This window comes from Cibotium barometz, chromosome 30 (assembly GCF_041138505.1).
Source record: "Cibotium barometz isolate CiBa-2024 chromosome 30, ASM4113850v1, whole genome shotgun sequence".
Lineage (NCBI taxonomy): Eukaryota > Viridiplantae > Streptophyta > Polypodiopsida > Cyatheales > Cibotiaceae > Cibotium > Cibotium barometz.
The window spans coordinates 50,193,873-50,212,364 of NC_141075.1; the positions used below are offsets into that span (position 1 = coordinate 50,193,873).

Consider the following 18,492-nt stretch of genomic DNA (forward strand, 5'->3'; position numbering starts at 1 on the left):
GGTGGCTGGTATAGCAAGTACAGCAAGTACAAATGCTGGTACAGCATGTACAGTGACTAGTACAACAAGTACAGTGGTGGCTGGTACAACAAGCACAGTGGTTGGTACAACCACTGTACAGTGACTAGTACAGCAAGTACAGTGGTGGCTGGTACAACAAGCACAGTGGTTGGTACAACCAATACAGTGGCTGGTACAACCAGTACGGTGGCTGGCACTGCAAGTACAAATGCTGGTACAACAAGTACAATGGCTAGAAATCATAATAAATGATTGAATACCCTTGCCTTCAGTATTTCTTCGCGATGGAAGCCTCCAAAACAGTCCCCAACAGCGGGTATTCTTCATGGGCAGCCTTCAAGAGAGAGAGAAAGAGAGTAGCCATCATTAGGACAACCTTCAACGGTGGTAGAGGCTAGTGTGCAGCAAGAGAGCCTCCATTAATGAAGAGAGAGGGCTCCAATTTATAGATTTGGGCCTCCCATGAGCTAAAATGGCAAGAGAAGGCTACGATGACAAGTGGAGACACAATAGGTGAAGTGACAAGTGTGAGGCCACTTGTCTCACTTTGATCCACTTTCTAACAAATGTCAGGCCACTTGTCTCACTTTGGTCCACCTCCTTGCCACATGTCCCAATCTAAGAGATGGGTCCTTCCATAAACTTTATCTCTAAAAATATCCCAACTGGTAGACATTCTGTCATAGGCACTTTGCCAACTCTTGGTATCTGCTCAATTCTAGATGTAATGACGCGAACAGAGTCGGGCAAAAAATAGCAACTCTCCTAAATTTTAGGAGTGTGGTCCTTTGTATTCTAGGATAATCCCCCATTCCCAAAGCTTGTCCTTTCCAAATATTTAAACATCCTGGAGTCCACCAGACCCCTTTCAGACTGGGAAATGTCCAGGCTGGTGACAGAGACCCTACAAAGTCCATAGATATGTCAATGAAAGGTCCGTCGGGATAGGCAAAGGTTGCAATAACCTAGCCTTCGTTGTATGTGGAACCTTAACTTTTTGACAAATCTTACAGGCTTGAACATGTAAATATACATCACGCCTCATTTTTGGCCAATAAAAGGACCATTCTAATTTCTCAAGGGTACTATTGATACCTCTATGTCCTTCAACTAAGGAGTCATAGGCATCATGGAGAAGAGCTAATCACTTCTCCCGAATGATACAGAGACGGTTGTTGAAGAACAACCAACTGTTCTGCACTGAATAATGATCAGGCTCAGAAGTGAGGGCCAAATTATAATGAGTACCAAACTCAAGGGAGTCCACATACTCGTCTTTCATGCTATCGAAGTCCTTCCCCGTGATTTCGAGAATGGTAGACTCCTGCACTACCTGGATGCTGGCCTTTCGACTAAGTATCTGTAAACTGGGTTATGCTTATCAGGGATGTACTCGATCATTCCTCCAAAATGTTAGAAGAGTTGACTCCACCTGGCTTGCCGATCACTCCACTGGGCACTTGGCATGGTTTGAAGCCACTTAAATGCTTGGTGGTATGTTTTGACTGTGAAGACCTATCCATAGAGAAAAGGCTTTCAATGTTTGAGCGTTGTGATCGCACCCAAAAGCTCTTTGTCATAAACCAAATAATTCTTTTCCACAACATCCAACTTTCGACTATAGTAGGCCACAGGTCTATTGTCCTGTTGGATAACTCCACCTATGGCTACATTTAACCAGTCTTGAGGTCGATCCTAGTGAAAAATTTTGCACCGTCTAACCGCTCCAAAATGTACTCAATCCTTGGCATAGGAAACTTAATATTAAACGTGAGTTTATTCAATGCCCTATAGTCTACACAAAGGCGTGCAGACTTGTCCTTCTTTTGGACAAATAGGATGGGCGTAGCAAAGGGTGAGGAAGAAGGCCGAACGAATCCGGCTCGAAGAAGCTCAGATAACTATCTTTCTAGCTCGCCCTCTAGAGTCTTGGAAAGACGATAGGGGAGCCTACTAGGAGGTTCTGATCCAGGGACCAAATCGATATGATGATCCTCACGACGTGATGGAGGGCGACAAGGCGGAATATCGTCCCTAAGCATAATGTCTTGATGTCTCGACAGGAGGTCTGCCAACTGTGGGACTGAAGATGAGATAGGGGCTACCGAGGAGGTAGAGGCTGTCTGAGTACGAACATAAAGTAGTGCTCCTTTCGCTCCCTTGCGGATAGCTCATCGGACCTGGAGATGCGAAATCAATGGGATGCCAAGAATGCTTCTATCCCCACGAATCATGACAGGCTCACGAAAACCTTAACAGATAGTAAAAGTGTCCAGTCCCCAATCAGGAATAGGCTCATATTGACGAAACCACTGGATTCCTAAGATCATGTCACACCCCAAAAGAGGCGAGACAATGAAATCTCGTTGGAATGAGGCCTTCTGAACTTCAAAGGCAAGCTGTTGTGCCTTCTGAGATATGTGGGTGCGGAGACTAGGTGTGAACCCGTCCACATCCAAATGATATGGTACTTATGTGCAGCTCATCTTGTTAGCCAACTAGGGAGAGATGGCGTCCTCAGAACTGCCCATGTCAAACAAGACTACAAACTGTCGGCCCTTAGCAGAGCCATAAGCTCGGATGAGGCTTTTTTGTGCAGCATCACTCTCACCCTCTTGCTTAGCATCAAATACCACGGATGGCATAGGATGCATAGAAGGTAAAAGCTAAACTGCATTTGTGGTAGTAGGCGGAGCTAGAGGAGTTGGAGATGCTATGGCAACTGTGGCAGAAGGTGCTTTGGAGGCTTGCTCCGCTTGCCATTTGTGGCAATCCTTCTTACCATGCCCTATGATATGACAAAAAAAACATATGTTTTCTTACTGGTATTTCCTTTGCTCCTCTGTAGGAAGATAACCTCCAGTGATGCCTGCTTTAGCCTTTTCCTCAAGGGTTTTCTTAGGCTTAGATTCTTTATCCTTCTTACCCCCTAAACTAGAGCTATTGATGCCGTCCTTAGCATCTTTAGAAGATGCATTACCTTTCCCTAGCTGTGCAGCAAATTGCTGTGGGGGTTTGGTACTCGACTATGATGACGGCTTGGGCTTGCCTCCGTTCATCTTCATTTCTTCATTTTGAACGAGAGTCAAAGCCCAGTCATATGTATTGGGTTCAAAGTTGCGAGCTGTGAACCGGATGTTGGGATCTAATACATGAATGAATTGATCCGTCTTGGCCTGCTCAGATAACCCTAACTATTGTGCTAAAGTTATAGCCTTTCCCGAAAACTGATGCGTTGTTGACCCGTTCTGTTTGAGTCCATAGAACTCATCTGCCAGGCCGGTCATATACTGGGACGGGAGAAATCTGGTCTTTAGGTCATGAACAAATGTATCCCACCTAAAAGTTGTGACACCTATGGTTTGGTCTGTATGAAGACTAGACAAATGCTGCCACCAAGTGACTGCCTCACCTATAAGATGGGGAGTCCCTACGTGGACTCTATCCTAAGGATCTGTGATCCTAGTAATGGAAAATGAGTAGTAAATTGATGAATAAACTGGTTAACTACTAAATGATCACACTTACCATCATACTTACTAAAACTCGGTTGACTTTGAATGACGGTAGTCGATGTCGCGAGCTGCTGGCTGGTGGCACATGAGACCAGGGAAACTGAAGAAAGGTGCCCGTATCTAAGATGCATAGCCTCCTTTTCCCTTTGGTGCTCGAGTAACATACGTTCTCGATCGAGCTCTCGTTGGTGCTCTCGAACGACGAGTTCAGCCTAACGTCGGTCTTCTTCGATCCTGCGTTGGGCTTGCTCATAGTCCCGTCTATCTGCTTTTCTTGCTACTTTCTTGCTTCAGCTTCTGCTTTTTCTTCTCTCCGTCTAGCCTCATCTTCTCTCCTTTGTTGTTCCATCTGAAAGAAGAGGGAGATGTAGTCAAGGGTTGCTGGAGGCGGAGGAGGACATGCTGCTATTGCCTCCAAGAGTTGGAGGGGATCCATGAGAAGCTAGTTCTGAGCTCTGAGCAAAGCTATGGTGTCTGCTGTAGTCGGAAGAGCAATGTCTCCTTCGGGGGAGACGTCTTCCGGCTGATGAGTACTCTCCTTTGTAGACATGATGCTGAAGTCGATGGTCGTGCCAGAACGCAATCCAACCATCCAAGGATGCCCTCACGCTAGGATACGGTGTGTGGACAAGCTAAATGTGATACCAATGTAACATGCAGCAGAAGTATTCGTAATTTGAGGATCCTGTCACACAAATGCTCACACCGTCTTCTGTATCCTGAGTTTCGCGAGTTTAGCAATCCACTTTAAGACTTCAAACTTTAAGAGATTTGAGAGAGAGAGAGAGAGAGAGAGAGATATAGAAACTGTACACTGTATGGGGTCCCGAATCACCCACTTAAGGGTCCCCTTGTTAGCGGTCATCTCCTGTCTGTATATTTACACCAGGGCCTCTGTTGTGGGTGTGCCCGCCTCATTTTTCCCCACTCTCCATATTTTTTTCCTATTTTTTCCTATTTTCTCTAGTGTGGGAGGCTATCCTGTGGCTCTTGGATGACCCAGTTATGATGGCCGACTGCTTCTGCTTCTCCACGACTCACTCTGAGTGCTGGCCGACTGGAGATATTGCAGGTCGGGTGTCATCAGAGTGCTGTTAGCTGCTTTATGTGCTGGCCGACTGGATCATAGGGGCCATATAAAATGGCCCCCACACACTTTGCATTCAGTATTTCAGGATTTCCTAGTGTATATAGCAAAGTTAACACGCCTCTCTCTCTCTCCCTCTCTATTGCTGTGTTTTTCTACAGTGCACTTACTCTGGTGTTTTCAGATCTTGTCTTCATCTCCGCTGCATATTCTGACACCCCATATCCCGTTATCGGGATAGTATTTACTTTATTTCTTTGAAGAGACTAACAGTGGACTGATGATAAGCCAAACGCAAGATCTTGAAAGACCAAGAGTCAGGCTAAACTGTACACACGGCTGTAGAAGCACCAATGATGACCAATCTCGAGCCTATGCACTCTTCCCAATGGATGTAGGAAGGCTACCAATCTCAGGCTAAGAGAAGGGCTAATTGGGACTGTTCTAGACTATGTATGAATGCCGAAAATGAGTATGAATGCTGAGTTTTACCTTCACCAAGTGGCTGTAGCAAAACGATGCATATGAGGGTGCTGAAAACTGTATGAATGCTGAAAACGCAAGGGGTACTGAAGGCTGAATGCTGTAGATGCTGCGTTTGACTGCATCGAGGCTGAATTGGTTCAAGCGTTGATGCTCCTAGATGCTGATGAGGAAAATGCTGAAGGATGAGGTGCTGAATTCTGCAATCGTTTATGCTCCTTGTGCTGAAGGCTCCAAGCGATGATGACTTCTATGCTGATTATGATCTGAATGAATAAATGGATGATATGCTCAGCTATTTATATGACAAGGAGTGCTGGTCGGTTGGCTACAGAGCTGGCCGATTGCACTTGTCCAAGCAAAATATATAAATGATGTAAAAAATGCCCAGTAAATGCTGTAAAATATAGGAATAATACTAGATAAATTCTGATGACTGCTAGATGATATCTGAAGACTTCTACAATGGTCTAGATGGCCTACATGCATATGGAATGATTGCTATGCATAAATGCACACATGTCCTGATGCAAACTCTAAGGCTTCTACTGACTCTATATGCATGAATGCATCTCTTCAAGTGGGCTAAGGGACATGGACTGACTGACTGACTGTCTGATGTTGCACTGATCATGATGAGGCATCTTGTCACCATGCACTACAGTGCAGAGTGCATGTGACAATGTGTGTGTGTGTGTGTGTGTGTGTGTGTGTGTGTGTATATATAGATATATGTGTGTGTGTGTGTGTGTGTGTGTGTGTGTGTTAGTGCTAGGCTTCATTATGGCTAAGTCTGCCCTGCATCTCCGGAGGTTTGGCAAAAATTCAATACGAAGGGCTTTGTGTGAATATATGCTCTTATGTGTGTGTGTGTGTGTGTGTGTGTGTGGAGTGCGTATGTGAGAGCATATCTTGATACAGAGTTCTACACCCACTATCAAGCACTGATGACGTTAGTGGGGATGTCGTAGTATCTAGTCCATAGTATGCATAATGGAGTTGATAGTTACATAGTCTTGTGGGTTGACTACCATGAGTATATAACATGCATGTTTCTAAAAGATGAATTTGGGCATGTTCCTAGATTCATCTAGGTGTATATGTGTGTGTGTGTGTGTGTGTGTGTGTGTACACACACACAGATGCATATATACACACACACACACACACACACACACACACACACACACAATGACAGATTTAGGCTTACTCCATTTCTTTTTGGGATTGGAGATTTGGCAAACCCATAAGGGGATCTTTGTTTCTCTGCAACGGTATGTTCATGAGTTACTGGAGGCCTTTGGGATGGAGAACTTTGTATCATGAGTTACTGGAGGCCTTTGGGTGTAGAACTCTGTATCAAGATATGCTCTCACATACGCACTCCACACACACACTATCAAGCACCGATGACGTTAGTGGGGATGTCGTAGTATCTAGTCCATAGTATGCATAATGGAGTGGGGATGTCGTAGTATCTAGTCCATAGTATGCATAATGTATATATATATATATGTGTATATATATATATACACACACACACACACACAATGACAGATTTAGGCTTACTCCATTTCTTTTTGGGATTGGAGATTTGGCAAACCCAAAAGGGGATCTTTGTTTCTCTGCAACGGTATGTTCATGAGTTACTGGAGGCCTTTGGGATGGAGAACTGCAAGCCTATTTCATCCCCAATGGACCCGAATACCAACCTTATTGAGCATGATCCTTGTGAGCAAGTTGATGCTTGTTTATATCGCAAACTTATTGAGCATGATCCTTGTGACCAAGTTGATGCTTGTTTAAGCAGACACCTTTGAAGACTCATTGGGACGCAAGATTGCGGATCTTGCGGTATCTGCAGGGTATGAAGGATCTTGGACTCTTTTATGACACTGGAGGGAGATCAAAGGACTGGACTGACTCAATCACCGTAGTTGGAGTGACTCTGATTGCGGAGGACATTCAGACACGGAGATTTGGCAATCATCTCCGATGGACCCGAGTACCAAACTTACTCAAGTCGATGCCTCTTTATATCGGAAGCTTGTCGGTTCATTGATTTGGTTGTTGAACACCAAATTGGACTTGAGTTTTCCAGTGCCGCTGTTGAGCTCAATTATGCAGACACCTTTGAAGACTCGTTGGGACACGGGATTGCGGATCTTGCAGTATCTGCAGGATACAAAGGATCTCGCTCTTTTATGACACTGGAGGGGGGTCAAAGGACCGAGTCAGTCTCCCAGGCTGGACTAACCCTGATTGGGGAGGACGAGGAGATCTACTTCAAGATACGTTGTACCCTGGGCTCAGGAGTGATTTCTTGGAGCAACAAGAAGCAGCCAATTGTTGCCTTGTCTTTCACACTGAGGCAAAGTATCGGGCTGCTTGTGGTGCTGCTTGCGAGATGGTGTGGCTACAGAGGTTACTTGGCGAGATCATGTTTCCGCAAAAGGAGCCCATAGTCATCCAGTGAGACAACCAGAGCTATATAGCTATTGCTCGGAACCCCGTCTTCCATACCCGGACCAAGCAAAAAGAGATACGATATCACTTTGTTCGAGAGAAGATTTTGGATGGTGACAAGCCTTTTGTTCAACGGAGGACAATGCAACAAACCTCTTCACAAAGCCTCTTCCTCAGCAGATGCTCCGTCAACACTCCAGCTCACTTGTATTGGTTCCACATCCAAGAGCTGGAGGGGGTGTTAGCATTCATCTCGTCTGTACCATATTATACCGTAGGGAGTGAGGGCCTGTGATGTGGGCGCAGGAGGAGTCCCTATTTTTTTCATGTTCTTTCTCTAGTTTTGGTAGGGGTGGGGGGCTTTTTTTCTCTCTCTCTGGTCAGCCAGTAGGAGTTGGCTCGCCAGGAGGGGCCCGACTTGGGGCTGGCCGACAGGGCCATGCTGGTCGTGGGCCAGCCAACCAGCTTTGCCTGGTTGTGGGGCCCTATGGGGGGCTGTCGGCCTGTTTAGACAGGGCCAACCAGCAGCCCTTGCCCATATATGTAAGGGCCCCTCACCACCCCCCCGCCCCCCCAACCCACTGTACATGAAACGAAGTGCGAATGGGAGGCATTGGCAACTTTGTAGCAAGCACTGGCACAAATAGTTCCGCCTGAGGGTTGAACTGTTCAATGTCGATGGTGAAGGAGTTGGATAGCCTAGGCAAAGTATCACAATGGGCATTTCCTCTTCCTCATAGTTTTCAGACTCATCATGATAACTTGGAAGATCATCTTGAGCCTCAGTAGGCTTGCTCACAACATCCTCTGCCTCAGCCTCCGCAACCTGAACAGAACCATCATCTCCTTAGACTTGTGAAAGCCAGTGTATAAATCTCGTGTTCACTCTCGCTTCATCTTTGTTAGCAAACACAAGTTTGCATTAACAAAGACAAGATCATCGGCTTTCTCAGCTCCAAGCTGGTTCCTCTTCTTCGTGTGGTTGTTGCTGAAGGTGCTCCATAGTCGCTCCAATGCTTGAGGACCCACAACATCTCATGCAACACACGAAAACAGGGCATTCATCTCTAAAATCCAATAAGTCATCACAACCATGAGTGATGCAAATGCTTATGTACTTTAGAAATCTCTCGTTCTCTAAACTTGTACCGAATCACAGAGCTCTAGTCATATTAGGGTACCCTGGGTGGCTGTGTTCTGAGGCATATTGGTGGCACACCATTGCCAGTCACACTAGCTTGTCATCTAGTCATATTAGAAAGCATGTTCGCCATACTAACAGAATCCAGTCATATTGGATGCACGAATACTAGTCATACTAGCAAAGCCTGAGGGAATACTTGTCATACCAAAAGAGCCCAATTCTAGTCATACTGAAGTGCTAACTACTGGCATCAAAATAACACACAGGCTACTCATACTAGCACCTCATGATATCCTACATACATAGGTTTTGGATACACACGATGTCATACATCCTCAAGAACATGATTAGGAGGGCAAATGGTGACAGTCCTCTTCTGGGCTGGAAAGAAGAAGAGCGGACAAGGGTTATGTTTGACGTCCACAGGCTAAGGTGGACTAATAAGATCTTGGTTGGAAGCTGCAAAGCTTATGGGATACCCCTATTCCACAATTCTTTCTTTGGATTCAAATAGCTTTAGAAAAATATGGCATCGGGAAGGTACCCCAGGCATAGGGCCAAAGTTGAAGACACGTGGGAGTCCTTTGGGGGCTGTACGGAAATTAGGTGTGTGTCCTGAAATGGGCCGATGGACTTTGGGCCTTGTGCACTTCTCCTGGTGTTTCGAGTTCTAGTGAAGGACATTGTCCTTATTATCAATGGCTCATTGTTTGGTAATAATGGCTTGCTTTGGTGCAAAAACGCTTGCATTCTCTTCTAGTCTTACACCTCTATTGGTAATAGTTTTCCCTTTCCCTTGTGTTACGTTAATAGTATGTATACTTTAGCCCACAAAGTGTGGACATGAAAATTGAAGCTTGTTTTGAAAGTTTTGACCAGGGATTGTCATATCCTTTATCCTTCCTTCAATGGCTGGCAGCTGCTTTGCAACCTTTTTGATTCTTGTGAGAAGAGCTGTTCTTGAATCTCTATCATGCATGGATCATTCTAAGAGAATGCAATTGAGTCTTTAGTAATAGCCCCTTGGTTGTGTTAAGCATGACATAGTTCTAAGGCGTGTTGAGGTGTCTATAAACATTAATACGCCTTGGGTTCTCCCATGCAATAAAAAGAAATTGCATCTGTATGGCAACAGCAAATGGAGACATTCTATGCACATGTGACCCTCTCGAGTCTTCTTTTATGCATTGTCCTGAAACTAGAACTTATAACAGAAATTCTCAAATGTTTATCCTAATTTATCATGTCCTACATCAAGCTCACAAAATGCTTAACGAGAGATAAGTTTCATTTTCTTAAGGGCACTTTAATTGCACATGTGTGGACAATTGTAACCCGCAGTGCCCGGGGGACTAGGGCCTTTGACACACTTGATGATACCATCAATGCATATTAAAACATTTAAACATGGCCACAGCCTTAACACATATCCATCATCACTTTGCATAAAACATAAAAGATCCACAAATGCTAAAAATGGAGCTTGCACATGTGACACCGCATAAAGGCCGGAATGGGCCGACCCCCCCATTGGAGTATTTTATTACCCAAGGAGAAAATATCATGTACAAGCTTTGAGGGCCTTACTCTCCCCACAGGAGATGCCGGATTATCCATATACAAATGCATAACGTGGCCCAACACAAGGCAACCATAAAATTCAGCCGCAACATAGCTATAGAAATGTCGAGCCAACAATATAATCCATATATCTCCGTGTGGGTACTTATTCTTCCACAAAAACCATGGGTCTTCATGTAATAGAGCCGATACAGCAAGTACAACTCTCCATTCAGCCGGTACAACAAGTACAATGGCTGGTACAACATGTACAGTAAGTACAAATGCTGGTACAATAGGTGCAATGGCTGGTACAACCGGTACAATGGCTGGTACAGCAAGTACAACAAGTACAAGGACTAGTACAAGAAGTATAGTGGCTAGAAATCATAATAAAATGATTAAATACCCTTGCCTTCAGTTTTTGTTCGCGATGGAAGCCTCCAAAACAGTCCCCAACAGCCAGGATTCTTCATGGGCAGCCTTCAAGAAAGAGAGAAAGAGAGTAGCCATCATTAGGGCAGCCTATAACAATGGTAGAGGCTAGTGTGTAGCAAGAGAGCCTCCTCCAAATGAAGAGAGAAAGGACTCCAATATATAAATTTGGCCCTCCCATAAGCTAAAATGGCAAGAGAAGGCTATAATGACAAGTGGAGAGCCACACAATAGCTAAAGTGACAAGTCTCACTTTGATCCACTTTCTTGCCACATGTCCTGTCAAATCTCCAAAGGATCTCCTCGTAGAACGCTCCCGGTTCGAGACTCGAAACCTGCAAACAAACAAATAAACAAGAAGGGGGTGCAAGCCTGACTCACCACCCAACCATGACAGCCGTGGGCAAGCCCACAATCTTGGCTGTCCCCACCGAGCCACGAGCTGAGCTAACTAGGTTGATGTACCGACCAATCTCTACCTCGCGACGTCCCATACTGCCACGAAGCTACCCTCGCGGGTCTCGAGACTGCTGTGCCGGCCTCGGCTACATGAAGCAGGTGCACGTCTGCACTAGATCGAGGCTCCAGACCATAGAGCTCTCACAAATCTCGCGAGACTCTATATGACTAATGACTAACCTTGGCCACCCTTTTATAGGCTCTTGGCCGGCCATCGGGCGTCCACACTTGGACGCCCGCCCGTCTATACTTGGATGCCCGCCCGTTAGTCTATCCCTAACTCAGCTCGCCAATCAGCCTGCCTAACTCCAAGCTTCCCCAAACCTCGAAGCTAGTCTTGCGTGCGTGTAGCACATGGTAGATACACACTGTGCACGTGACATACTCCCCTTTCTCTAAGAGCTCACTCATGAGCTCACTAAAAAGCCAAGGTAATCTCTCTGAAGAGTAGTCAATGTCTCCCATGTAGCGTCCTCCTCAACACGATCCTTCCACTTGATCTTGTATTCCGTGATAAGAGTATTACGCAATCGTCTTTCACGAAATCCAAGAATCTCCAAAGGATCTCCTCGTAGAACGCTCCCGGTTGGAGACTCAAAACCTGCAAACAAACAAATAAACAACAAGGGGATGCAGACCTGACTCACCACCCAACCATGACAGCTGTAGGCAAGCTCACAATCTTGGCTGTCCCCACCGAGCCACGAGCTGAGCTAACTAGGTTGACGTACCGACCAATCTCTACCTCGTAACATCCCATACCGCCACGAAGCTACCGTCGTGGGTCTCGAGACTGCTATCAACCTCGGCTGCATGAAGCAGGAGCATATCTGCACTAGATCCAAGCTCCAGACCATAGAGCTCTCACAAATCTCGCGAGACTCTATATGACTAATGACTAACCTTGGCCACCCTTTTATAGGCTCTTGGTCGGTCCACACTTGGGCGCCCGCCCGTCCATACTTGGGTACCCGCCCGTTAGTCTATTCCTAACTCAGCTCGCCAATCAGCCTGCCTAGCTCCAAGCTTCCCCAAACCTCGAAGCTAGTCTTGCGTGCGTGTAGCACACGGTAGATACACACTGTGCACATGACATGTCAAAATCTAAGAGATGGGTTCTCCCATAACCTTTACCTCTAAAAAATATCCCAACTAGTAGCCCATTTGTCATAGGTACCTTGGCAACTCTAGGTATCTGCTCAATTCTAGATGTACTAACGCGAATAGAATTTCCATGGCAGTCGGGCCAAAAATAGTAACTCTCCTAAATTTTAGGAGTGTGGTCTTTTGTATTCCAAGCTAATCCACCATTCCCAAAGCTTGTACTTTCCAAATATTTCGACGTCTTGGAGTCCACCAGACTCCTTCCATACTGGAAAATAATTTTAGGAGTGTGGTCTTTTGTATTTCACGATAATCCCCCATTCCCAAAGCTTGTACTTTCCAAATATTTCGACGTCCTGGAGTCCACCAAACCCCTTTCATACTGGAAAATGTCCAAGCTAGTGACAACAACTTCCACTCGCTGCACATCAAATTCTCCATATAAGAGAGCATTCCTTGTAGTCCACGGTTCCCATAAATGAGTGTATCTCATCATTCCAAACAAAATGTTGCACTCAACAGCAAGTCCTACTGTTTTACCCAACAACCAATGTGACCAAGAAACCTTGTAACCCCCTCTGCAAAATGTTGAAGAAGAGAGTTGGGGCAATGTGAGAAAAACGCAAGATGGGAAAAAGAAGTACTAGAGGATTCAACGATCAACATAAAATGGTATTCAAGTGCCCAAAACATTGACAAAAGTTTGACGAAAATCCAATGCATTTGATAGATTTAGTGCACAGTTATGTCAAAATGGATGTCATCATAGCAGCCTTTATGGAGCTTTTCAACCTTTCTGCAACTTTGCAAAAAATTGATAGACTTAGTGCACAATTACGTCAAAATGGATGTCATCGTAGCAGCCTTGATGTCCTCCTAAGTGGAACTTTTCAACCTTTCTGCAGCTTTGCACAAAATTGTACATTTGCAAAGGCAGTAACTACCTCTTAATTGCCAAGCTACATTTTTCCATTGAGGAATCTTCGAATATGATGGTTTTCCATGCCATGCAAGATAACAAGAACAATAGCTAGATAATTGATAATTATGATTACACCACTTCATTTGCTTAACAAGGACATATATAGATACATGGCTTAAGTGCCTCAATGCTTCAAAACCCTTTCAAGTTTCATATAACTGTTTTATGCACCTTGGAAAGTAAGTGAGGAGAAGACCAAGACATTTTGATATATTTAGCACCAATGAAAAACCCTTACTTCTGGAATTCTTTGAGTATATAAACAACATTTGAAGTAATAAACTGGCATTGATAATTTTCCACAAGTTACCTGATTGATGGTATTAGCAGCAGCAGCAACACAGAAAGTCCCCAAGCAAGTCCAGGAAAGCCCGTAATAATCTATGGCCATTCCACTGCCCATAACATAACCTGCTCCAGCTGTTGTAACAACCAACATGCTGCACCAATAAAGCAAATCAAAACTCTTAAAATACAACTTGATCACCTTAAAAACAGATAGCAACATGAAGATTTTGTGAGCAACCAATTTCCTTCTTGAAAGTACACAAAGTGACTTATTTCACCATCAAATAATAGTTAAGGGTTGCAACGCCCAGCCTAAAGTAGGTTTCATCATTGCAAAGCACACTTCATGTTAGCAGTCATCTCCTGTCTTGTCTGTAGGGAGTGAGGGCCAGTGTTGTGGGTGTGCCCACCCGTGTGTGAGTTTCTCCATTTTTCCTCATTGTCCATTTTCCCATTCTAGCTAGTCGTGGGGTGCTATCTTTTTTACCTGGTCGGCTATAGGTGTTTTGCTGGCCAGGAGGAGCCGACTGTATGCTGGCTGACCAGCCTTTTTGCTGGCCGACCAGGTTAGATGCTGGCCAACTAGGTATATCCTAGTCGTGGGCTCTTCTTATGGCGCTGTCGGCCTGTTTTGCAGTGGCCGACCAGCAGCCCCTGCCCATATATATTGGGAACTTGCCCCCCACATCATTGTTGTACCGGGTATCGTGTATATAGCAGAGTTTATACAGCGCTTCTCTCTCCAGGACTTCTGCGTTTCTCTCAGGTGCTTTGTCTCATTTCCACGGCTCATTCCGACATGGTATCAGAGCCCCAGGTGGTTTGAAGCTTTGGAGACAATGAGAGCATTCGGGATCGCTGCGTTTGGTGCTGATTGGAGTGTTTTTAGGCCGTACGGGACGTGGAGAAGTAGATAGAAGGCAGGCATCATTGTTGGACAGCCACCTTGCAAGTAAGTGCAGCCTTTTCATCATTTTTTTTTCCCACCCACCCTCCCTTCACAAGACCTCATGAAACCCCGAGATGGCAGAGAAACATGTGAAGATCCCCACCCTCCCAACGTTCCCGATGGACCGACATTTGGATGGGAACAACTATGGCATTTGGAAGGTAATGAAGGAGTCTGTTTTGGAGTCTAATGATTTGGCTGATTTCATCATAGTTGGAGTTCCAAGGCCAGAGTTGGTGGTGGAACCTTCACTATCCACTAAGAAAGCCCGGGCACAGTTGTGGGATCGTGTCAATGCCCGTGTTTGTTCTTTCATCTTCCTCAATTGCACACCCCAAGTGATTAATCATATCAAACACATGACACTGGCTCGAGGGATTTGGCAGCACTTGGCCTCTTTGTACAATCGGGTATCGGCCATGAAGAGGATTTCCTTGGAAGTGCAGATGCGAGTGATGAATCATGCAAAGTCTTCGACGATGTGAGAGCACATCAACAAACTCCAAGCTCTTCAGCAGGAGGTTCTTCGGGCTGGGAAGGAGATATCATCGGAGGACATGGCCATCACCTTGTTGTCTCATCTATCCCCTCAGTACTTAGCTTTCTATTCTTCTTTGATCTCACGTGCATCCCGCACTTGGATGCCACGTAGACACACAATTGGCAGGTACTCCACTTAGTTGCATCCCACGGACAAGGTCACTATGATCAATCAGACGCTTGCATGGGCATTGTGCTAGAGGGCACAACCAAGATTGAACAAGTGACCTATTGGACTGCAGCTGATTGCTCTTCCACTGAGCTATATCTGTACAAAAGGTGCAGGACCTGGGATGGTAAACTAGTCCCATGTGAGCCCAGTCCGGGGCGAGTCAGCCAGGGTTCCATCTTGGTCGTCCGAGGTCAGGTGTGCATTGTCCTGCACATGAGTCCAAGGTCAGGTGTGCATCGTACTGCACATGAAACAATGCCAGTCCGCGCGCTGAGTCTCCCTCTGGAATGATGTCAGTGATTCTGTGTATCCGGTATGATACTGGATGCCAAATCATTGTGTAGATAGTTAGGGTTTGCATATAGGAAAGGGGCCAACCCATAGGGCTACCCCAAGTACTTGTGTGGGCATGGGGACAATGTAAAACCACCCCCATAAGGGCCAGGAAGGCCCTGGCTATACCCACCAGCCATGGGTAGGCCATGGGAGGGCTACAGGACAGCCCTAGGGGCATGCCAGGGGTAGCCGGCAGGTTATCCAGCCTGGGCAAGTATGGGGCAGCCCATACAGGCTGCCCAGCCTCCAAAACAGCAGATATTCAGTGCCCAGCCCTCTAGAACCATGCGCCTAGTGCCCAGCCATGTATTTAATCATGCGCAGATTTATTCAGCATTTAATGCTGTATTTTCAGTCATGGAGCAGTATTAGGACAGCCAACTGCAATATAGCTGGCCGACTGGTCATCCTAGGTAGTATAAATACCAAAGCCACAAATCTTTTGTGTTCTCATAATTCACCAAGAGCTAAGGCAAACAAGGGCCAGGACAGCCAAGAAGTTGCTAACGCAAAGGGGTGAAGGATTGCAGGTCAAGGGCAGGGTTATCTCAGCCAAGAAAGGTCAAGTTTCCTGTATTTTCTTTTCAGATTTACATCATTATAATAAAGCAAATACACCATTCGTGGTGGGGGCCCTACAGAGGGTATTTGGGACCCAATATTGTGTCCTCTCCTCTCTCTCTCTCTCTCTCTCTCTCCATACATGTACTCCGATTTGTCTCATAGGCCGAGTTCGGTCTTTTGGAAGACGTTAATAAAATCTTTCTTTCTTTCTTTCTTTCTTTCTTTCTCTCTCTCTCTCTCTCTCTCTCTATTTTCTGCACATCTTCATTCAGTTTTGTGCATTAATTCCGTCGTGAAGTGTGCTGATTTCTAAGCATTGAAGTTACCGATCTCCCCCGAAGCTTCCGCATGTTACATTTGATCACCAGTGGGAGACTCAACACCATTACTTGGGAGGAGATTGTGCCGATGGTTTTGGACCACGAGGAGCGGTTTCTGAACCCTCCACAGGACGGAGGTTCTGAAGCTTACACTGGCCAGCGGTCCAAAGGCCGCAACAACAACAACAACAAGGACAAAGGGAAGTCTTCACAAGCGAAGTCTTCTGAGAAGAAGCCCAACTCAGAGCGTGATGCTTTGAAGATCCAGCGGACCTGTAACCACTGTGGCCAGAAGGGTCACTACTGGAGGAAATGTCCTCAGCGGAGCACCGAGAAACATGCCGATTTCTCAACTGCAACCGTGAAGACACTAGGTTTTGTGCACTTGGAGATTATGGACACCAGAGCTTCATCTTCTTCGAGCAAGGAGGCGGTTGGTCTCACCGTTGGGTATTAATACTCAAGAGTGGATTCTAGACAGTGGTGCTTCCAGGCACATGACTCCTTCTTGAGAGTTTGTTACCGGATCTTCGGAGGCAAACAGGTCACATCTTTCTTGGTGACAAGTCCACTATCCCGATTCACAGTGAGGGCAGGTTGAAGATCATTCCCGATGGCACAGGGGGGAAAGCATTTCTCCCGTGTTCTTTATGTCCCATCTCTTGGCTTTCATCTTTTGTCAGTGCATGAGGTTTGCAAAACTGGCATGCAGGTGGAGTTTGATGAGCATTTTCTTGCTATCTGAGATAAAGCAACAAGCCAAGTTGTTTGGGAAGGTGGAGTGGAGGATGGGATCTACAGACTCTCAGCACTCTCTTCTCTTGAAGGTACTCAGCTCGGTGATTTGTGGCATTTTTGTTTTGGCCACTTGAATGTGGACGTATTGCAGCAGGCTTTTCGGGACCAGATGGTGGATGGCTTGGCAGATGTTGGGAGCAAGCAGGGACATTGCAATTCTTGCATTCGTGGGAAGTAGCATAGGGAGTCTTTTCCGAAGCAAGCTACAGGCGGGCTTCAAAACCTTTGGAGTTGGTTCACACTGACTTATGTGGGCCCATGCAAATCCCATCTTTGGGAGGATCCTTGATTGTGGATGATTGTAGCAAGTTCACATGGGTGTATTTTCTTTCACATAAGGACCAAGCCTTTGCTCGATTCAAGGATTGGTATGCTTTGGTGGAAAAGGAGTCTGGATTGTAGGTGAAGACTGTTCGGGCTGACAAAGCGGGAGAGTTCTCTTCCAATGCTTTTGTGTGGTTTTGTGCGGAGAATGGCATCTAGAGGCAGCTGGCCAATACAAGGTCTCCTTCAGAGAATGGAGTGGTTGAGCGAAAGAACAAGACTATGGTGGAGATGGCGAGGATGATGTCAGAGCATTGTGATCTTCCTCGCCCACTTTGGGAGAGGCTCTAGCTACGACGGTCCATATCCTCAACCGATCTCCGACGACTGCAATGCCTGAAGTAACACCATTTGAGGCTTATTTTGGCAAGAAACCAAATGTGTCCCATTTTCATGTTTTTGGGAGTGATGCCTATGTTCACAATTCCGAAGAAGCAGAGGGGGAAGCTTGACTCCAAGTCCTAGAAGCTTGTTTTTGTGGGATATAACTCTCTTTCCAAAGGCTACAAGTTATATGACCCACAGCCGAATGAGGTTGTTGTCAGCAAAGATGTTGTCTTTGATGAGCATGTTCCAGCTTCCATTGTTGAGGAGCCATTGCTTCTTGGAAAGCCAAATGAGAATGAGGATGATTCCTGGACTATTACTCCAGCTAGCCAGCCTCAGTCAATAGGAGAGGTTGAACCCGAGGTTGGAGATTTGCCATAGCAGCAGCAGGAGGCTCCATGTTCCGTTCGGGTACCAAAGTGGTCGTTGGATACCATTCGGGAGTTAGGTGTGACAAAGTATCCTTCCGAGTGGACCACAGAGGATGGACCTCGAAGATCACACAGAGTTCATGATAAAAGTAAATCAGAGGAGCTTTTACAGGTGAACTATGCATTGATGTCTAATTCATTCGGGACAAAGAGCCTACTTCAGTTAAGGAAGCTCTTTCCCATGAGA

The 18,492-nt window shown here is 45.8% G+C and overlaps 1 protein-coding gene across 1 annotated transcript in view; it reads right to left on the reverse strand.

Annotated features, from left to right (window-relative positions):
- COX10 (cytochrome c oxidase 10) overlaps nt 1-18,492 on the reverse strand; it is a 106,569-nt gene that overhangs the window by 80,297 nt on the left and 7,780 nt on the right. The window contains exon 3 of the mRNA XM_086824388.1: nt 13,567-13,696. Coding sequence (XP_086680514.1) covers nt 13,567-13,696 — 130 coding nt within the window. The remainder of the gene's footprint in view (nt 1-13,566; nt 13,697-18,492) is intronic.